We start from the raw sequence: 24,099 nt of genomic DNA, 5'->3' as shown, positions 1-24,099 counted from the left end.
TAAGTGTAGTTGGAAGAAGTAATTGAAATTTTGTCCGAATATATTCATTTGGGGAGACAAAGTAGTTCAACCAAATCTAATTCCATTTGTATGAAGGTGAGATTGCAAAATTTTACTTCTTGTGAAAGTCCCTGCTGTTCCAGCCAGAATAAATCAAACATCTCTACAGCAAATAGTTCTCGTTTGATTATGCCTTTTTGTATATCTGTATCCTCATATTTGCAAAGCTTACTCTTTTCAATTAAAATTGATATCTCTTAAAAAAAATACTAAAATAAAAGATTTCACCAAACCTACAATATTTGTATTGTACTGAAATTCAAGTACACTTTTCCCTCGGCACCACACACATGCAAATGGGGGAGATGGATGGGTCTGGAGAAATCATAAAAAGAAACTTACAGTCATGTGCTGCTAGTACCCGAATGGGACCAGCTGGTATTTAAACGTTAACTTTTGAATAACCCTGCAACATACATACAGGCACATGTTCATGCTCGTTGTGTGTGTATAACTACCAGTTCAGATCTGAGAACATGCTCTTTCTTGTTGAAATGAAAATGCAGGCAGATGGTCACCATTGGAGCAGATACTCACTGGTGGAGTCACAAACTAAGACTTCATATTCAAACGTACATGCTCCAAGTTGAGAAATGAGTAGGTGCTCAGTTTTATTCATATGACCTAGGGATGTGCCTATGCTGATTATCGATGTATGAATATCAGCAGAATTTGACATATCGGCAATAGCAAAAATACGAGATTAAAATCTGTACCAATAATACTAGAGTTTACCTTCTAATAAGTTTTATATTTTAATTTTGTAAGATTTATTGAAAATTAGTTATGGATCTTCATCACTGTGGAGTTTTTGTGATAAAATTATTGAAAACTCTCATTCAGAGGATCAACCTACTTCAAAATCAGAAATACACTCTGTAAAGAAAAAATAGTATCACTGCATTCTTATTACGGATGTTGAAATGTTTTGGATTCACATCTCTATATCTTTGCTGCACAGCTTGAAATTGATTGATTGAAGCATTTGTCTGGTATCTGTGTGTTGTGGAGTTGTAGCGGTGATGACGTGAATCTGTCATTTGTAAGTCCCGCTTTACGTCATCCCATTACATTAAGTGAAAATTTCCCACCCGGGAAATTTCGCATCCATAAAAATCCCCTTGAGGTTATTTGCCTCATTACAATTTATATCGATAGATGTCTCCCCAGTCACTTTTCACCTTTTCCTTTTTTCTTCGCTAGCAACGCAAGTATTGCAAACACAGTTCGTCACATTTCACTCAAGGTTCAACGTCGTATTTGTATTTTATTCTCAACTGGGGCAAGCCTTTATATTGAATTGTGTGCAACCTTATATCGTAAGTTGAGACTTTGTGAACTTTTTTTCGGCACGCATTTCAAAAGTTACGTGTTCCTATTTTGAACTTAGTTTGTCTCTTGCAACTACGAGTCACGTCACGAAAACATTAGTAAGGAATTGTGCATTGGATCAATTTTCGAGAACCAACTTTTTTTTTCATTTCATATAAATTTTTGTGGTAATCGTCACGCCCAGTTGTTTTAATTTCGTGGTACCATTTTTATATTTATATATATATATTTGCATGACCAGTCTTCATTTCGAAATAAAGAAGTATTTGATGTCAGTATGAACTGGAGAGTGAACTTTGGCATTGAACCTTGAAACTACTAGATACGGTACACTTGCTGCAGTTTTCGCATGAGCACGTGTCAACCAGGAAGTAACAGCGATAATATATTACGTAACCGCAACGCTTAAATTTGACCGCATCAATTTGACGACTTGGATACCACGAACAGTCCTGCTAACTCGCAACTAGAACTTTCGAAGGTATGTAAGAATGCGTGTGTTCATAGTGAATTGAACTCGTGTAACAAAACTCAAATTCATATTTGCCCATTTACTGCAAAAGGAGATTTTTTCTAAATGGCACATACCTTACTATTCACGCGGATTCTTTTGAGAGTCGTGCCCATTTATCGCTGTTAAAAATTGTGAACTTTAATATATCGACGATTTGCGGAAGTGATTGTTGCATTACTAAAAGACGTGATAACAGATGGGGATTTTGAATGCATCATGTGTATAAAATAAATGTCATGAGTGAGAAATAGATATGTACTTGTGCGTATGCTAAGTAATAGTGTAGAACAGCGTCACAACAGCAACTGATTCACGTTTGACCTAAGATTGCAATTCTGCGAATAATCATTCAACCTCAAGACATCGTAATGAAAGTCCTTTTTACTTGCAACAACAAAAAAAACGAGACGAATAATAACTAGCAGCGTATCTAGAATTTCATGAGCATCTAATTCTCTTAAAATGCAGGCAGAAATTTAAATTTTTAATAATTACAATTTTACGTATTTTATAAATTAGTAAAACTCGTGTATTGAATGTTGAAACGCTAAAAATTTTAAATGAAGTAAATTTTATCTGCAATATTGCTGAAGGTAATAAAGGCATATTTTTAATTGAATTGTTGTTTTTGATGATAATTTATTCCGTCTAAAAAATGCCAAAAAAATGAGAATTGTCTGTTTCGAACTTAAACTGGAAATTTATTGTGAAAGCTTGTTAAAAGGTAGAACGGAATATTGAATGAATGTTGCTACAACTAAATGGTTAAATAAACGTGTATAGTTAAATGTGATACCTTTTTTTCATTGGTGCGAGTCATGATTGGCGATGGAATTGATATGAAGGTTTGTTGTATAACTTACCGAATTTTGGAAGGGTAATGAAGGGTGCGGTTATACGTCACGTATTTCTCAAACTGTTGTTATTGTGGGAATTATTCCGTATACGTATCGGTGAACCCCGTAACAAGTAAAAATTGTATTTGTGGTTCCTCGATTTTATTTGTCCACGCAAAATTATACCTCTGCGCGTATTGGTCTTCTTCGTTCCATGCTTCCATTTTTAGGGACATCGAGGAACGGCGTTACAGTGTTATTGTTTTGTTTGTCTAGTAATCAGAATTTCCGCTAGAGGGTTTTGTAATCAATTGACGCAGTCCTAATGGCGGGGGTTCGAAATAAGTTTGTTACTAGTGGAGCTCATGATATGTTCAAACTGTGTTTATTACTTACAGTTTGGTTACATTATCATTGTCTCATGGTTTTCTGGTGGTTTCTATTGCATTTAGCACAGATTTTCTAGAAAAACCTTGGCTAGAAAGCGTGTCATTTCCCTCGTAAGCAAGCAATGTTCCATGCTTTACATAAGGATGGTCCTTCTCATATATAAGTCCTAACTGGGCAACAACTTCATGTGCATAATTCCACACAGTTAGCCGTTGTCTTAAAAAGAACAACTTGGAAAATATCACCGAGAAGTTACTGTGGATGAAAGAGAAAGTCTCGTCAAGCCGATTCACCAAATTTCAATTAGATTTCAAAATGACGTATGAGTTATCCTTACTCATACTAGTGTAATGTCCCGACTAAAGGAACAGGCCATTAAATTAGGCACACACAGGAGATGTACTACGTAGATTTTCAGCGAAAAATGCAGGCTCGACCAGGACTGGAACCCGGGTCTCTGGCATTCCGTGCCATTGCTCTACCACTGAGCTACCGAGCCGGCCTGGCTTCTCCTGCATTTTTGCTAGCGCTGGCACGGATTGCCAGAGACCCGGGTTCGAGTCCTGGTCGAGCCTGCATTTTTCGGTGAAAATCTACGTAGGAACAGGGTGTTTGTAAAAAGGTTTCATTTCACATAACATTCCCAGACTAACTAAAGCACGTAAGAAAGCTAGACATGAATTTGTCAGTCGATACGGTTTATGGAATGGTACAGACTGGGAACACGTGATATTTTTAGAGGAGAAATGATTTAAATTGCTGGGGAATGACAGTTCAACGATTGATTGATTTAGTTTATTTTACTTCGTGTTTTGTGCCTCTTGGCTAATTTGCGAAGATGGGGATGAGTGATGAAATTGATGAATGGATGTTCACTTACAACCAAGCCGGAGCGGGATTCCAACCTGGGACAATTGGCGTTGCAGCGCGATGTGCTAACCACTCGGCCACAGGGTCCGGCGACAGTTCAATCAAATTGTGGTTGTGGAAAGGGGAAGAACATCAAAGTTATTACATTTCAGAGACTCAAAAGTTTTTTTGATAGTGTTACGATGTGCGTGTGCTATTCTATGAAAAACATTGGCAGGATGAATTCCTGTGCAAGTAGTGTTAACACTGAGGAATATCTTCCAATCATGAACCGGGAAGTTCTACAAACTGTACAAGATCACTTTTCTGGCCAGAATTTGAATTATGTTGTTTTTAGATGATAATGTGACCTGTCACCGTGCACACCTGGTGAATAACTGGTTTTGTGATATTCAAAGACTTTGGTGGCCACTCAACTCTCCATACATGAATATCACAAGTAACGTTTGGGCGATTATGTGCAAAAGCCGAGGTAAACAGACCTACAAGTCAATACTTAGGAAGCAGATGTACATACTTGGTTGCATGAAATTGACTTCACCTATTGTCAAAATCTCATTCGAACTATGCATCAAAAGTTGGAAACACTTAGGAAGCCCAAGGATGGACACACTTAGTACTAGTCTTATGTATTTACATAATACAATTACAAATTCACTTATCATGATACATGTAAAACCTTTGATCAGTCTATGAACTGTCAAAATTGTTTTTATGCGCAAACGTTCTGCAAGTACTATTTACTATAATTCTCTCATTAGTTCTGTAAAGTGCTTCACATACTTAACCATGGCTTAAATAATAAATATATATTAAATAGACAAAGCATTTTATTTAACAGTTAGGAAAATAAATTGTCAAGATGAACGTAATCAATAAAGTAACCGAGAATGCAGGAGCGAAATGGCAAAAATAAAAAATAATGAAGTGATGCTATTTTTTCTTTTCAAAGTGTAGAACAGTATATTGCGAAACCGACTATTCCACCGGGATCCGCTGTTGTATTGGAAATTCAAAAATGAGTACCCAAACCTGAAGCAAGTGGTGAGAAAATATTTGGGCATACGTGCTGCATCAGTATTTGCTGGACAGATTTGCAATAAGAGAAGAAGTAGGTTACTTCCAGAAGTGCTTGAAAAACTCGTGTTTCTGAAGTTGAATCAGCCAGCATTAAATTTACAATATTAAGGTGAGGAGGGACAATTTTGCACCAGGCATGCATTTATTTAAATATCGTCGGAATTGGCACTGCTACTAAAGAAAATCCACGCATAATTTGAGAGTATGAATTTATCCCCATGTTGCAAGTGGAAGCGGTTTTTAAAGTTGATTATTAACCTAGATACCATGTTTGAAAAATGTGATGAATACGTACTTACAGAATCCCATGTATTCCTTATGGAGAGACAACTTCAAATTGAAGTTACGGCTAAACAAATGGGAGTTTCGACTATTTCTAGCGCAAATATCATCTTCAATGGATCCTTTACCCGATCATATATCTTTTTCCGCCATCGGAAGTTTGATATCTCCAAGAAAACGAGTAAAATAATTCTCCTATAAGCGTAATGTATTTCTCCTTGCCTCCTACAGCAATCCTGGCAGTGTTGCCAAACATGATGTGCATAAAAGAGCTACATTTCACCAAGAGCTAAAGATAACTTTCAAGGATCTAGATTAACGAAGGCTGCATAAAGTGTCTCCTAGGGTAATTTAGGTGTCAGAGGGGTGGGGGCGCTACTATTACCGTTATCTTTAAAGTGATGGAAATGTATTCTTAGTTTTCACCACCTACATTTGGCAGCATTACCCATCTCAATAATTTTATGATGTTCATATGAAATCGAAAATAAAGGAATCCCGGATAATAATATTGACATCTTCACCTTAAGCCACAGCTCCATATATAAAAATACCTGGGGAGGAAAGAGGGGTGTGGGTGACGCAGCCTATATATGAATATCACGTCACGTGCAAAATGTACTCATGGCAAAGGTTGGTCCTTATGGGCCGGAGCCAGTGGTGGCATCATGGTGGGGCAGAGGGTGAGTGCCACAGTTCACAGTAACGAGTGCACGAAAGAGCCAGATCTGGCTCCAAAAGAGCGAAGTTGGCAACAGTGATCGACAGCTGTCCCAGCGAGAAAGACCTAGGGGAAATTGTCCCTCCTCGCCTTAAGAACAAGAAAACATTTTGCATTTCAAAGAACTGCTTGTGTACTAATGTTAAATCTCTGAGAATATATATGAATATACATATATATAATATGCAATATAAATGTATATAGCGAATTTATTTTTGTCATGTTGAAAATAACATTCAATTTCTGTTGAATAATGTTATGTATCAGAATCTGTTAAATATCGGCAGTGGTTCCAAAAAATATCAGCGAATACATCAGCATCAGTAAATTTTCAGCTTCGTCATATCACTAAAATGACCCAATGATGAATCAGTTCATCAATAAAATTTAGTTGCACAACAAATCTCGATGGCTGAATAGTTTCTATAGTATGATATGGAGCCAGAGGTTCCAGATTCGAACCCTGGATAAGGCACAGATGTACAATTGTGTTTGTCATATATGTTATCATTCATCTTTGTTGTTACAATTATTCAAAGATGTTGAAAATTGACACAAAATAACTAAACTAGAAATTAGAAACTGTCACACCCCTTACTTACACCATGACTAGTTTTTCAGAAACTTTGAAATTTTGCAACTGTGAACTCCTTAGGTGTCAAAAGCTAAAATTGACACATGCAAAATTTCTACATACCTGAGGTATCAACTGTGATATGAGCACGAGAAATAGTATACTGCGTTCGAGGATAGATAGGCTGACTTGCTGCATCTTTAGAGTCTCCAAGTTGGTTCAGACTTCCATTTGGAATAGGCGTGGCAGTAGCAATTGCTGAAACAAAGAACTTAGCTTTAGAACCTGTTATTGAACAATGTTACACACTGAAAAATTTCACCGCCAATCAAGGATCATGCATTCTCAATCTTTTCACCATGGTAGCCTATACACTATACTGTATTTACCCATGTACGAGGGCCACTATTTATATTTTGAGCCTTGGCAACACTGATTGAAGTTAGGCACGATTTGACGTTTGCACGGAATCATCTGGCATTATTGACCATAACGTACTTCAAATGTTTTGTCAATAGCTTCATTTGTGTTGTTTATGTTGCCTTGGAGATTGCGCGACAACAATAAAATGGAATTAACTCGTGAACATTTTCGTGCAATGAGTTTTTACGATTTTCGACGTGGATTATCAAGACAAGAGTGCATCGATCAACTTACTTACACATTTGGCAATGAAGCCCCATCCTTTGCCACTGTGAAACGCTGGTATAACGAATTTAATCGTGGCCGCCATTCGCTCACCGACGAGATTCGCGAAGGTCGTCCAAAATCAGTTGTTGTTCAAGAAAACATTGATGCTGTGCAAAACCTAATACTGCAAGATCGTCATGTGACATACTGTGAGATTGACATTGAGGCAACCATAGGCATTAGTTCCACCAGCATATATAAAATATTACGTGATCATTTAGCTGTGAGAAACGTATGTTCTTGTTGGATCCCACACAATTTGACAAAAACTCAAAAACACGCTCGGGTCAATTGGTGCAAACAAATGCTCAATAAATACAATCGTGGTGCTGCTTCAAAAGACGTATGAGTCATTCCATGCCAAATCAACACAGATATGTGCAATTTTTAACCTGACCATCTCCGATTTTCATGAAATTTGGGGAGTTGAAACTATGCATGGAACTTAGTAACTATGAAATTTTTTAGTCTCGTGCGTCTTGTAATTGTTAAATTATTCAAGGTCAAAGTTTGCAGAAATTGCCCTTTTTGAGTCCGCTTAGCTATACTAAATGTGCTGTAACTCCGCCATTATTTTGCCTAGGAAGCTGAAATAAAGCTTATTGTACAGGGAATTGAACAAGCTTTCCAGTGATATATAACAAGCCCACCTTTCGATAAAAATATAATTTTGTCACGTGACTTTGCCCTTTTACCTTGAATATCTCAAAACATGTCATCACCAAAAATCGTGAAAAAAATATATTTGGTCCCTCATGCCATACTATAAAACATATCAAAAAATCATTCTGGGACTGCAATGGGATCAGAAGATACAAAATAATATGTGTAACTATGTGACTGATAAAAACCTCATTACATGAACTATGACGAGTCAAAAGTCCTTTAACACCCCCCTTCAAAATGTAAAGGAGTTATCCTGGTCATCAAAGAAATAGGTTAGGCACAGGGAGATCCCTAGCTGTGTGTGTCAAGGCCAGGTCCGGCACATTTTTGACCGCCATATTGAATTCAACGCAAAAATTTCAAAGGAAAGGGGGTGATGTGAAATATCAAATCAGGCTAGAATTTCACGAGAAATGAAGCAGCGAAGGTTTTTCAAACTTATTTTTAGGCAGCAAAACGTTATACGCACGCATATATTTTACTTAGGATATATGCACATTATAGTGTTGTCAATATTCCTGTGAGCACACTCGTTGACGCCTCTTGCACTCACATAAAACATTTGGCAATGTAGCAGGTGCAACATCATCGCAAGCAGCAACTATGCCTTCTCTCAGATGGTCAATATCAGGGACTCTTAGTGCATGCACCATTCTCTTCAAATGTTTCTAAAGGTAAAAGTCCTCCTAAGATGTTAGATCTGGGGAATGTGCAGGCCTTTTAATAGATCCCCGTCTGCCCATCAATCTACCTAGAAATTTACCATGAAGAAATTGCCAAAATGTTCACATAGTGTGGTCACACACTGTCTTGTTCAAAACTTTGGAAAAGTGCCATATCCCGTAAGCAAGGATGAAACACCTGTTCACTTAACACATCCAGGAAGCCAACCATTTAAGGTTCCGTTGTTGAATATGGACCAACCATTCCCGTTCTTCATACACTATACCACATCATTAGCTTACCAGCAACAACCAATCGTCTGGGATCTGTCTACTGTAGATTATCAAATCACAGGTATTGCATATAATTTTTATTGACTTTACTGCGAACATAAAAATTAGCCTCGTCACTGAAGAATTTTTCATTCCAAAGGAAGTGTAACGTAATTGTTTGAGATACTTTTCCCAATATTCTCTTTACTAATCAAGTATTTGGTGAATGTTGCTGATTAAAATCACATGCAATGGTGCGTATACTTCTTTCTCTCCCAAGATGTCAGCGTGATCTCGACGAGTTCCTAACACGTTAGGAGCATTCTTAATACTTTGTTTCTAACACCTCGAAAAGGAGAAAATTGTTACAAGCATCTAGTAATAACTTTTTGCTGGTTAAAGATACTTTGGATAAACCTTCGCCGCATCATTTCTCGTGAAATTCTAGCCTCATTTGATATATCACATCACCCACTTTCCTTTGAAATTTTTCGTTGAATTCAATATGGCGGTCAAAAATGTGCCTGACCTGCGCTTGACACACACAGCTAGGGATCTCCCTGTGCCTAACCCATTTCTTCCATGACCAGGATAACTCCTTTACATTTTGTAGGGGGGTGTTAAAGGACTTTTGACTCGTCATAGTTCATGCAATGAGGTTTTTATCAGTCACATAGTTACACATATTATTTTGTATCTTCTGATCCCATTGCAGTCCCAGAATGATTTTTTGATATGTTTTATAGTATGGCATGAGGGACCAAATATATTTTTTTCACGATTTTTGGTGATGACATGTTTTGAGATATTCAAGGTAAAAGGGCAAAGTCACGTGACAAAATTATATTTTTATCGAAAGGTGGGCTTGTTATATATCACTGGAAAGCTTGTTCAATTCCCTGTACAATAAGCTTTATTTCAGCTTCCTAGGCAAAATAATGGCGGAGTTACAGCACATTTAGTATAGCTAAGCGGACTCAAAAAGGGCAATTTCTGCAAACTTTGACCTTGAATAATTTAACAATTACAAGACGCACGAGACTAAAAATTTTCATAGTTACTAAGTTCCATGCATAGTTTTAACTCCCCAAATTTCATGAAATTCGGAGATGGTCAGGTTGGAAGCTGTGTTGATTTCGCATGGAATGACTCGTATATAAGATTGTAACAGGTGACGAATCATGGATATATGCATATGAGCCGGAACGTAAACAGCAGTCGACTGTATGGGTGTTTCAAGATGAACCCAATCCAACAAAAGTTGTTCGCGCTCGAAGCACATCGAAACAAATGGTTGCCTGTTTTTTCGGGAAAACTGGTCATGTGGCAACTGTGCCTTTAGAGGAACGTAGAACGGTCAACTCTGAATGGTACACAACAATTTGTTTGCCAGAGGTCTTCGGTCAAGTACGGAAAACAAACAAACGCCGTCAGATCATTCTTCGTCAAGACAATGCCAGCTGTCACACATCTCGTCTAACAACCGACTTTATGAACAGTCAAAAAATCGAATTGATGGATCATCTGCCGTACAGTCCTGATTTGGCACCCAGTGACTTCTTCTTGTTCCCGAATGTCAAGAATAAATTGCGTGGGAAACGATTTTCGTCGGCGGAAGACGCCGTTGATGCGTTCAAAAACCATATTATGGAGGTGTCTCAAGAAGATTGGAAAAACTGCTTTGACAAATGGTTCGAACGAATGCAAAAGTGTATTGACCATAAAGGAGAATACTTCGAAAAACAATAAAGCAGTTTTCAATGCCAAATTCCTGTTTTTTCATTGTTAGGCTCAAAATATAAATAGTGACCCTCGTATAATGCACGTGCTTGTTTAATTCGCACCCTGTTTTTTGATGGAAAAGCAACAAACAAGTATATCTCGTATATAATGCGCAGTACAATTACGGTTCAAGAAATGGCTTTCTTAGTTGTACGTTGTTAAGATGTTGCAATGAGTCACCAACCCACACCACCTCCCCCATCCCACCATTGTGTTTAGCATCAGAAAGCTTTGCTTCTATAACCACCTTGTTTATTCTGTAGTAGAAGAAAGCGATTCAAAATTACCTTATGGATTTGCAGCACTCAAGAAGTTATTTTTTATTGCTTCTTACTCAATAAATACTGCTGATATACATCCTGTGTGATGGGTGGTGCATGCTCAAATTCTGCCAGAACAGCACTTCTCGGTGTCGCAAAATGTTCCGTTACAAAGTGAAAAAAGCAGGGGAAATGGGCAAATCACTTGTATAGTTTTTTTTTTTTTTAAATATTATTACTAAATAAATCCTACCAGGTAATTTGTATTTGCACCTGTTGATATATACGTGATATACACAGTGACATAACAAAAACATGCATGTTTTTAATGTTGGCTGTCCGAATTATTCCATGTATAATATGCACCACAGTTTTTGGGGTCAAAAATTTTGGAAAAAAAGTGCACATTATACATGAGTAAATACAGTATTTTATTTCATGATGCCATCTATTTACAAACAATGCAACTAATTATACTGGAAACTACTTCCAGTACAAAGAAATGACACAATTGGTTGAGAAGCTTGTCATATATTGGTGACCTTGGGTGAGCCACATTCTTCACTTATTTCTCAAGCAGTGCTCTCAACTTCTGTGTAAGGATCAGACGTTACTTTTAAATCGAAGAACCCCTTCACATGTATTGTGGTTCTAAATGCTTACATTCTAGTCTAACAAGAGATGGCAAAACGCAGTGTATATGTGGGTGATAGGAGGGTGAGGATGGGGGAAGGGGAGGTGCCATCCCACCAGCAAGCAAAATAATGTCTAAGCTGAACAATATATGGATGCCTCGCCTTGCACGCACACACCTAAAAATTAGTGAAAACATCCCCTATTAAGAATTACCACTTCAAGTGATGCTTAAAGATAAATACAGTAGGGGCAGGGATCACTTCTCTTCAAAGTTACGGTGAAGAGTGACAATTTTGTACCAGCTATGCATTTATTTCAATATTGTTGGAATGGGCACTGCTACTGAAAAAAAAACAGCACAAGAGAGTATGAATTTCTCCCCATGTTGCAAGTGGAAGCTGTTTTTTAAAGTTGATTATTAAGCTAGATACGACCTGTAAAAATTATGCTGATGAATTATTATTTATACTCACATGTATTCCTTGTGGACAAACAACCACAAACAAAATCTTTAACCTGTCCCATTTCCGTTCATGTGTTTTTCTACACCATCGGAAGTTTGATATTCCCAAGAGAACAAGTAAAATAATACTCCCACAAGCATAATGCTAAGTTTCCTCCCTCTGTGCACTGCACAGACATCTCTTTCTCCAGCTTGCTGCAGGTGAAAGTCTGTGGGGAAGGAGCAGTTCCGGGTCCTCATGTCTGGCTGAACATGGAAACTGTGCCTCGCACCCTTAAAATGTAATTCAGAATCACACCTGAAACATATTTTCCCCCACACCTGAAATGTCCCCTGGGTCATTATTTCAGAGAAAAGCCAAATTTTACAATTCAACAACTATTGTATGTCATTTGTTGACATAAGCTATTCATTATTTATGACTGTCTCTAAGGTGTTAAAACTATATAAAAGTAAATTATTTTTAAAATACGCAAATACTGAAAATTAGCTTATATATATACACACACGGTAACCAAAAAAGTTCTTGCCATTCTAGAGCAGTGATAAACAAAGAGCAATACAGTGGATGGTACATACCTTTAGGTTTTGAAGTAATCTCCATCAGCATCCATCACCTTTTGCCAACGTTCCTGCAGCTGCACAATACCCTGGTGATAAAACTCTGCGGGCTTGGATGCAAAGAAGTCCGTGAGTGCATTCCGCAGGTCTCCCTCATTTGCGAAGGATCTCTCACGGAGATAGTTGCGAGGGAATGAAACAGGTGGTAATCTGTTGGTGCAAGGTCCAGTGAATATGGTGGATGGCACAGTGTCTCCCAGCCAAGTTGCTGAAGGGACTCCCAGGTCCTCTTTGCCACATGTGGCTTGGCATTGTCTTGCAGGAACAGCACACCCTTGCGATTCACCAATGCCGGCTCCTTCTGTCGCAATGCACGGTGCACCCTTTGCAACTGCTGAGAGTAGAGGTCAGCAGTGATGGTCTGACCAGGTGTAAGGAGCTCGTAATGGACCACTGCCTACAATTCCACCATACAGAGAGCATAACTTATTGTGGGTGCAGAGGTGGTCTTGAGGTGTGAGGAACAGGGTCACGTGGCGACAACCAATGTCTGGTGTGCTTGGGAGTGTCATAGAGGACCCACTTTTCGTCACCAGTGAGCAAGCGATCAAATATGGGTGTGTTCAGGTGCCGAGTGAGCAAGGACAAACAGGCTGTCACTCGTTGCTCCTTGTTGGCTGCCGACAATGTGTGGGGTACCCACTTGCTTAACTTGCATGACTTCCCTATCCCATGCAGGTGCAGTCTGACTGTTTCAGAGGAAACATGAAACCTTTCTTCAAGTTCATCACACGTTAGACCACTGTCCTCCTCGATGGCTGCTTTTAGGGCCTTGGTCGTCCACTGCAAATTCATCCGAAAGGCTCACATCTCCTAAACGGAATTTCTGGAACCAATGCCTGGCAGTGCGTTCGTTCATAGCATTCTCCCCAAATGCCTGGCAAATGCGGCGACTTGATGCGGCAGCTGACAGGCCCACTTTAAAGTCACACAACAAACAGACGCAAACAAGCTGCTTGGATACCTCCATTTCTCTTCGACACTGGAGGAGCTATGACTGCTGTGTTTGCGCAACGTGCCGGTATTACTGAGAGTAGATGGTCAGACTCACTCCCGATCGCTTGGTAGGCACATGCGTCATTTCGTTTCCCCTCCGTGAGCGCATGATTAATGGGACGTCAAAAACGGCAAGAACTTTTTTTGGTTACCTTGTACGAGGCGCATCCAGAAAGTAAGTTTCCCTATTTTTTTAAAAAAAAACCAACACAGTTTCAGGAAACCATTTATTGGCAACAGGTACAGCAAAGGTTCAGCTATTTTTCAACATAGCAACCACCAGAATTGAGACACTTGTCCTATCGTGGTATCAATTTTTGGATCCCACTGTCGTAGAACTCTGCCGCCTGTGAATGGAACCAGCGTGTGATAGACGTCTTCATCTCTTCGTCATTGCCAAAACGCCCACCCGAGGACAGGAATTTCTTGAGGTGCAAGAAAACGTGAAAATCGATGGGAGCCAGATCAGGACTGTAAGGTGGATGATCAAACAACTCCCAGCCAAATTCCGTCAAAACAGCTGCTGTGCGCCTAGCCGTATGTGTACGAGCATTGTCATGGAGGAGCACAACACCTGCAGTAAGCATGCCACGCCTCTTGTTTTGAATGGCACGTCGCAGTTTCCTTAGTGTTTCACAGTAATGGTCAGCGTTCACCGTTTCACATCTGGGGAGGAAGTCAATGAGCAAAATGCCCTTCCTGTCCCAAAACACGGTGCACATCACTTTCTGTACCGACAGCGTCTGTTTGAATTTCTTCTCGACCGGAGATCCACTATGCCGCCAATGCATTGACTGCTGCTTGGTTTCCGGGGTGAAGTGCGAAATCCACGTCTCATCACCCGTGACGATCCTGTCGAGGAAATCATCGCCGTCATCATGGTACCGTTGCAGGAATGTCAGTGCTGCTCCTGAACGTTTCATTTTGTGTTCGGGTGTCAGGTTTTTCGGCACCCACCTGGCACACAATTTTCGGACCACTGCTGCCTCGCTACTGGCATGTGGCGGGAGAAGGAATACGAGCTTCCACTTCGGACCACTGCTGCCTCGCTACTGGCATGCGGCGGGAGAAGGAATACGATTTTCCAGTTCGGACCACTGCTGCTTCGCTACTGGCGCCGGCGGGATCTGTCCGCCTGGCATATGATTGATACGTCTTAGCTCTGCTGCGCATGCGCAATTTACACGGCTCATTATGTTTACTTTCACGCGGAAAAAATAGGGAAACTTACTTTCTGGATGCGCCTCATATATACACATAGCTATAAACAATTTCTGTCTAGATTAACTATCAGATTCCTTGAAATAATGAGACAATATATACTTACGTTCCCTTGGAGGTTGTGTGTCCACTGGCAGCATGATAGGCTTAGGTTTGACTGCCTTTCTACCAATAGAAGACTTTTCTTCAATCTGTGTGCCACCTAAGAATAAAGGGTTGGAGCAAAGAAAACAATGGTAAGCGACAACAAACCAATGCAGGAGAAAGACGAAAGCACATATGCACAAGGGTCTATATGCCTGCATATCATCCTTTGACAAACTTCAGTTCTTCTCTACAAGGGTTTCACAAAAATGATGATATTAGTAGGGACATGCATACTGGTATTTTGTTTTTGATAAAAACACGAAATGTGTAGTAGGTAGAGGCATGCATATTTCGTTTATGACGAAAACACGAAATGTGAAAGAACACATTGTAATATTAATTTTTCATGTTTCTGAAAGGTGCGAGGTGCATTTTCCTACCCTGTTTTGTCACAAAATAATGCGAAATGAACTGCAAAATGTGAAATAGACTCTTAAACACAAAATTTATAGTTTATTTATAGACGCGACACTATCTAAAGCCAGAATTATCCTGTGAGTTATGCAATTCACAGAAAATTGATTAATTCTGCTGTAAATATTTGAGAGGCAAAAATGGACCCATTTATACAGAAATAAACTTAATATTCTGGTAATGACATAAATGTGTTATTAGAAGGGATATATTTATTTTGTATAGTAAGAGCAGTTTTTAAATCAAATTTAGGATTATATTCACAATTTTAAAATCAAAATTTCATTTTATGTATTGCTTTTTCACCACTATAACCAACATTTGTTTTCATTTACCGCTTTTGAATTCAAAATTGACTGTTTTTGTACCGAAAATTTTGTTTACCAAAAATATGTGCCTCTAGTAATAAGACACTGTATTTTCAACTTTTCATGTTTTTGAAAGGTACCAGGTACATTTCCGTACCATGTTTTGTTATGAAATCAAAATGAACTCTTGAACACAAAATTTAGAGGTTTCTTTTACTGACGCAACACTTTCTGAAATCTTAAATATCCTGCGAGTTATGCAAGTCATTTAAAATTGACCAATTCTGACTAAATATTTGAGAAACAAAAATGGGACTTCCTTATACAGAGATAAACTCAATACTGTAGTAGCTACATAAATGTGTTAATAAAAAGGACATTTTTATTTTGTGTAAAAAGTTTAGTTTTTAAGTCAAATTTACCATTATATTCACCATTTTAATACTGAAATGCCTTTTTGTGCGCCCAGCTTTTGTACTAAAATCTGTATGGTGATCTTTTATTCACCATAAATATGTGGCCATAGCAATTTAGTTGTTACTGAGAATTTACAGAGTAAGGATGTGACAAAATTGACATCCAATTCAAGTTTGTGATTTAAACAAATGGAAAGGTTGGTTTTAAAACAATGGAAAATTGTGTGCCAACTATAACTTGCACAGTTTTCGAGTACTAAGCAATATTATTTTATGTGCTGTAGTAAATGTGGTGTGAATATCGTTAAGAAGAAACCTGGACAAGCACCCCACTCTTGGAAGATCTCTGGCTGCAAGAAGAGACATAGACCAGCTGCAAAAACCTCCAATTCCCAACTGAAGAGACGTGATCCACAGTACAAGGTGCAGCCCGGCAATTCACATCTCTCAGTGCCACCAAGTGGTAGAAGTTCAAACTGTGGACAGCTCAGTGTAAACAGTGTAGTGATGTGATGCCATAACCTATCTTAATGATGGCAGCGAAGTTTCGATATTACTCAGTCAAGAAGAGCAATGTGGAAAAACAGAACTTTTCCGCATGATGACAAACTATCTAGTGTCACACCTTGCACACGTAAAAAATCGAAGTCATATATTAAGGACAGGTGGAGGGGTTTCTTGGAGGTACATGTCCGAAAGTGCTGAAACTTGAATTCTTCAACCAATCGAATTTTATCATTAATTTATATATTGTATTGAAGTAAATTCTTCCAAGTGCTGGAAAAGTAATTGCAAAGAATTGTCCAGATTCAGACTATCATTAGTATGTTCTTTCTTCAGTGACCCTCCCCCCTCCATGATGACCATGTGAAGTGGATAATGAATCAGTGTTTAAAAGTGCTGTGCTGTCTTGGTGTGCTTTTATGTGAGTTTATCCATTTTATCATATAACAAATGTATTTCCTTCAACTTTTCATGTAAAAATGCTTTGAAAATTCAATACGTATTATGAATTTAAAAAAAATTCAAGGCATTATTCAGTTACAGGCAGGCTCGCTAGCTCAGTGGTAGAGCAATGGAAAAGTATGCCAGAAACCTGGGTTCAAGTCCTGATTAAGTCTGCATTTTATGTGGAACATTTCTTTTTTATTTTCTTAAATTCACGAATAATATCTGGTACACTACAATATGTTTAATGCTGATGATAAAGTTTTTTTAAGAAAAAAATAATACTCAAAAGTTAAATATATGTTGTAACAATCACCATGAAACAAATAATGTAATTCGTGAACAACTATTAGAGAAAAACTCAAATATCAAAGGGTGATATGCAATCTATGAGAGCAGCAGTAGGTGATATTTAATGAACTAGAAGTGCTCTGCATTCACAGGAAGTCAGGGTTACAAAGCAAGGTATGAATGATAGTTAAAAAAATACAGATTTCCAAAATAAACATAAGTAAAGATCAACAATAATTAAGGAGAAAATAATATAAAGCACATCCTTTTTATGTGTACAAAAATTCAGTATCCATACATAGCAGGTACACAAAACTCTTGGCAAGCAGGTAACAAACCCATTCTGACCCTACTAAATTATATACATCCTGGCTTGAATGCTGAAAAAATATTGATAGATGACAATATAACTGAAATATTTCAATCATGGAAGTATTGACAATAAAAAAGTAAAGTGCTCCCCTGTGCTCAGCACCATGCCATTAAGGCGTACAGCCGGTTGTGAGTTGGGGATGATGTGATCAGCATCACACCCCTGACTGCCTTTACCCACCCAGGTACCCAGGTCATTCAATGCTGGGTGGGTGCCTGGGTCGCTTCCAATGTTAGAAAAGTTCCCGGATTTTCAACCGGCCAGGGTTCGAAATCGGGACCTTTAGCAAGGTAGTCAGATGCATTACCGACTGAGCCACCTGGGCAACAAGTATTGATAATGGTAATACTAATATATTAATATGTGAAAAATCACTTCTAATGCACTGACAAGTCGTTAAAAAAATTAAGGCTTACTTCGGTACATATGATCCATTGTTGGTGACAAGCGGCGCTATCTTTAGTTCCCTTTTCTTTGCTTCATTGTTACAAAAAAAACTCATACAATTTCAGCTCTAGTTGAGCGATCAATAAGCCCTGCAAAGCTTTATCATCATTGTAAACTTGTAACTTATTAATAGTTTTTCTTGTATGTACGCATTGCTTGCATTGTAGAATTATTTTCCTGTAGTTTACGGATATTACAAGCATAAGAAAACAGTTTTTCGTTGTGACGTTTCAGGAGAACACACGCTCCCTTCATCAGACATTTATTTTCATTTTGACTATAAAGATACAGTTATAACAATGGTTAGAAATTTTTTAAACAAAAAAGAATCCGCTATATAATGGATGTTGTCAATGTTACATTGTTGTAATATAGCAACTTAACTGTGAACAGAAGCAGTCTGTTTTATTTTTATTCCAGATACTAGCTGCCACCATGGGTTCATAGGCGCCAACTCCATGGGGCTTGGGGGGGGGGGCTCAAGCCCCCACCCCCCACCCCAAATTTTAATGATGTTGGGGCAGAGCCCCTCAAATAATTTTGCTTAAGAGGATCTAATGTATTATTTTGCTTCTCTTGTAAAGTTTACTCTGTATTGTGAAACATGAACTTAACTTTAAATACACATTTGAAATGTTCTAGACCATCAACTTTGGGAGGCTGAGACCGCTAAACCATCAACTTTGGGGGGCAGGCTATGACCGGAGACAGCAAAACACATGACTTATTACTATATACTAAGTATATAATTATAAGTATTGTTAACATTTTTACTATAAAGAGTTTCAAAATAATGAGGTGATATGACAATTATACCAGTATGTTGTTTAGTGAGTTCTGAACAATTTGAGGTCGTAAACACGACTTTCACGACAATATTGATATGTACGATATTTAGTTATCCTCGAAATCTCTTCCTCTAGTCCAAAGAATAAGGGGAAAATAATTCTAGTCTTTGAGTTTATTTAACACTGGCTTGCAGTAAAGTACGCAAGGAAAGCTTATGAAAAGTCTGGGAACGGCTATGATCAAATGCATTATTGCTAAAGCACGGCGTGCTATGTGTTTTTTAATTATTGCAAAATTAAATTTAAAAAGTAAAATATTGTAGCAAGAACAAAAAAGTAAAACTATTTTCCTGCGATTTGTGTTAGCATTTACGTAAATATTTGTTATTTTTATGGGTACATCAACACTAAGGTTATTTGCACCTGTCACATGTCCGTTCATTACAAGTCTGTTGCGGACATTAACCCTCCGTAACCTACGGGGCGGCACTCTTTGTTTACATGCCTCAAAAGTGACCGGTCCCCCTTAGGATGCACTCAGTACCGCATGCTGAAAAGTTTCCTATCTTAAATCATAGCACTCCAGCCATGAATTTGGCGGATATAAGAAAAATAAAACGACGGTATGTTGTTCGGAATACAAATTAATTGTATTGCAGTACCCATACGAAATGTCGGAGTTGTCAAAATGTATTGGGTCCGTTTTATTTGAGTTTGTATATCTTGTAAAACAAGAAGAAACATATTGAGATTTAAAAAATTTAATATCTTGTATCTTCGAGTTGTATTTTACTCATTTGATTGCTTTTTCAGCGAGTCAGCAAGATTTTGACTGAGAATTTTGGAACAAATTTTTCCTTTCTAAGCACATATAAGTTGAATGATTTCAATACATTTTGAAAAATATGTTGAACGTTTTTGAAAACTACGTTGAAAATATTGTGAATGATGAGTTCATTTTTTAGTTCCTTTATTATATGGCAAAATTTTAATTACGTGTATTTTGGGAATAATACTTCGGTGCATTTGCTTCAAGAGACTAACCGTGTACTTCTGTGTCATTTCCTCTAATGTTTTTAGCTTATATAGTTTTAGTTTAGTTAATAAAAAATGTCCGAAATGAACTGTTTGCGTTCATATATATATTGTCTGATTTCCAGTAAGTGCTAGGGTAAATGAACATCAATTTGTATCAATAGTTCATCTAAATAAAGTTGGTTTTGATAGGGCGGCACTGAGTGCCATGTGCAGGACATTTGTACTACTATGAGGGTGCAGATGACAGAGGGTTAAAACACACCCATGCTCTCGCCGGGACTCGAACCCGAGACCTCCGGATCAAAGAGAGTTGAGTCGACCACCCAACATGGTTGGCTACCAAGGCCAGCATAAAACTGTTAGGTTGGCCTCTTAATGTAAATACATAGCCTACTTTTCAATAAAAATGTTAATTTTTATCTAAAAAAAACAAATGAGCAGACACAAAAGACATAAAAAGACTTTGAAACATTTTCTAAACGTTTCTCATGTAATATTTCATTTGCAGCAAATGAACCATCCAAGTTCTACACAGAATATTTGTAATTTTCTAAATTGGTAGAACATCAGTATTGTGTTGCTGTTGGCAAATATTTCATACTGGTAAATTCCCAAAAAAATATTGTTCAATATTTTCCAAGCAGGACAAAGAGAAACAAGAAATATTAATTTATTTGGAAATTTTGTGTAATTAATGCCATGTTGCGTCAGTTACGGACCAAGCACTTGAAGTCATACTCTACCTCAAACACTCTGGCCTTCATCTGTGTACAAATAAACAGAGAACAGCAGCAGGCTAAGGAAATGTTTATAAAAGGGGGATTTTAAACTCACCTATTTCTGCATACATTTATCACATATGAAGGCAGCCTTGAAACAAGAGGAAAAATTAGAGCTTAATACACACAGCTTACCTTTACCTATGTATGTAGGTACGTATGTTCTCTTATCTAAAGAGTTGCTTCCCATCTGGAATTTCTCGACCTCGAAGTCCTGTGAGCTGTGCGGCACAGGCGTCACGGCTGCAGCCCCTTCGGATGACTGGGTCTTCTCTTGGGCCTTCAATTCCATTTGATCATGATGGATCCATAGGTCAGGGGGCTTGATACCAGATTTCCCCAGTTTTCCTTTCATGTTCCCTTTGATGTACCTGTACATCACATTATACAATGATATGAGAAAAATTCCTCACATACTCAAAAAGCTATAATAAATATACCATGTTTCAAAATTATATGAACGATTTCAACTCGTTATATTTTATTCATAAATTGCGAAAATAAGATACAACTTCACACACATGTAATATAACTGTCCAAGTTTAAGTGCCAATGGTTGTGAAGTTAACTCACAAATACTCAATGTGAGCACTCTCCGTTACTCTGCACTACGCACACATCAATATGGTAATCTAGCTACATCCATACACATTTCACCATGTTTCTGAATGTTCTCATCAATAATTTGCACTGTGGCGCTAATGCGGTGGACCTAATAAGAGTTGTCTGCTGGTGGATCTTTATGAAATTGTGTACAAAACTGACAATGCACGCTCAGGACCGACATACTCTTGCAAAATGCTTTCTCCTCACCACTGGCAGCAATTTTACAACTGGTCAGCCTGCCACCTGGCAGCAGAATTGAGAACTACTGGGACGACGACGACGGAAAAAACCCACTTAAGGATGTGTTCCAATGTATTTCACAGGATATTCGATTGGTGATTATGTTGTATTGCTCATGATCAAGAGACTTCATGTATAATTTCTCTCAGGCTATCGACTTAAAATACACAGCTTCAAAACCAAGCTTTTGACCCACTTCCAACCTGCCTGCAAATTCCTCTATTGATACATTCTCTAAGTTATCTGTTTTAAGGTAAGTCAAAAATGACTGTCACAATCATTAAAAGTTTGTTAAAATTCACCGAAGAGACTCATTTCATTCAGAAAAAGTTTGATTGGGCTTGCTAATTTTGCAATAAGCTATCATATTCTGAAATCTTGATGTGATAAATAGTCTGTGACCTCTGTACCAGAGTGCTTAAAGCTACGAATGTGACCACATGGACAAAATACACAGATTTACATTATTGTTTGTTGGATGCAGTAAATGCGGTTTTACTATTGTGTAAGATAAATTTCTGCATTGATATTAATTTCGAAGATTCCCTTCCATTCCAGATGCCGTATCCTCAGTGATTGAAGGCAGTAACCCTTTGAAATTACGGTATTTACTCATGTATAATGCACACTTTTTTCCAAAATTTTTGCCCCCAAAAAATGTGGTGCGTAGTATGCAGGGAATAATTTTTTAATGTTTACAGAACCCTATCATGTTATATATTGTTGTAAAGCTTGAATTCTGCAGTTTCTGAATATGGCAACAATATTCCATTCAAGATGGCAACACTTGTTTGCAATGCGGTTGAAATAAGCGCATTACAAAATGAAGGAACGTTTTGATTTTATAGTACTTTTGTATGAAAAAAAAGACAAGGAAAAATAAAATAATTAAAATGTATTACTGGCCAAATAATATGACATATATGGAGTGTGTAAATGCTTAATGGAAGAAATCTTGTGCCTGCTAACCACTAGTTTGAAGGTTCTGAAGGTGCCTCCTATAAATGTTTGGTTAGTCATAGAAAAAGTTTTTTTTAAGAAAAAATAAAGAGGAAATGAGCAAAACCACTTAAAAAAGTTTAAAGGCCATGTGCCACAATTTTTCACTTTGTAATGTAATGTTTTCCTCTTGGTCCACATAGCAACAGGTGAATCATTGAATAGGTATGATGCCATTCACTCTTGATCGGCATAGCAACAGTTTTATGACCTACAACTAAGAAAGCCATTTCTTGCACCTGGATTGTACTGTGCATTATATATGAGATATAATTGTTTGTCACTTTTCCCTATCTCAAGGTGCACATTCTACATGCATAAATACGGTAATAAGAAAAACTATCAAATAGCAATGCAAAAACATGAAATTTCTCGTACACAATAAATATTATACATTACATTGCATACAGTTACAATATTCACAATTGGTTTTCCATATTTTGTATATACATCACTCAATTTTTATAGTGTAGTAACTATCGAGTTGACAAGCTACAGTGGGTGGGAAGTAGTCATCAAAAGGTGAAAATTACTGGCAATGAACCCCCCTCCACACCTCCCACAAAAAAACTGACCAATTTCATTAGAGCTTGCCAATAAATTAACACTTTAAAATTGAAGCTGGCATTTCACTTGAAACACTATTGTCCATTGTATCTAGAGAAATCTGTTTGGCAATTATGAGGAGAGAGGTAATTCACTTTAATAAGTTTACAGTTCATATATTTCACCACCTGTCTGTTAGCTTCGTCAGGCATGTACATTTACTACCAGACAGGTGGCAAAATCGATCATGAACAAAAACTGCATGGAAAAATGAACCGCAAGCTTATTACAGTTAACTAATGCCTAAACATGTTTTTTTTTCAACACAAAGCCAATATTTCTATGAAGACTGGACAAGGTTGGTTGGTTGATTTGGTGTTTTAAGTCCATTTTATGCACAGTAAGGCTAATCGGGACTGGACCTACAGTTTAAAGTGGGATCCGAACCACTATATGCCTCAACCGGGTATCGAACCCAGGACTCCTAACTGGACAAGGCATTCATTATTGTACTGTTGGTCTTAATTTTACAATTAACTAACAAAGATGGCATGGTAAATACCACAATATGATGCAGAGATAAAAACATGGCCCACAAACTATAATATTTATTTTTCTCAGCATTTACAGAAAGCCAATGCACAACAAATGCTAGATGGTCTATTCAATTAATAGTTAGTACAAAGTTATGAAAAAAAAAGAATGTCTTAACTGAATTGAAAAAAAAATTGCCACTGGGAAGTTGTCATGTATACCAGAATATGAATATGATGAAAACAGAAAATTATATTCATGATAGATGCGGTCAACGTGGTTTAAAATTACTTACG

General features: G+C 37.7%; 1 protein-coding gene across 2 annotated transcripts in view; it reads right to left on the bottom strand.

Moving 5' to 3' along the window:
• fra (neogenin protein frazzled) overlaps window positions 1-24,099 on the bottom strand; it is a 116,649-nt gene that overhangs the window by 18,511 nt on the left and 74,039 nt on the right. Inside the window, exons 21-23 of one of the 2 annotated variants that reach the window (XM_083143358.1) lie at window positions 21,020-21,249; window positions 15,036-15,131; window positions 6,783-6,917 (exon numbers count right to left, since the gene is read on the bottom strand). In XM_083143358.1, coding sequence (XP_082999484.1) covers window positions 6,783-6,917; window positions 15,036-15,131; window positions 21,020-21,249 — 461 coding nt within the window. Of the gene's footprint in view, window positions 1-6,782; window positions 6,918-15,035; window positions 15,132-21,013; window positions 21,250-24,099 lie in introns of both variants that reach the window. The other variant, XM_083143357.1, reaches the window with a different exon arrangement.

The sequence above is a fragment of the Lepisma saccharinum genome, chromosome 21, assembly GCF_977018435.1.
Source record: "Lepisma saccharinum chromosome 21, izLepSacc3.1, whole genome shotgun sequence".
NCBI lineage: Eukaryota > Metazoa > Arthropoda > Insecta > Zygentoma > Lepismatidae > Lepisma > Lepisma saccharinum.
Note: the sequence above shows the minus strand (reverse complement) of the source record. Positions and strands in the feature narration are given on the sequence as shown.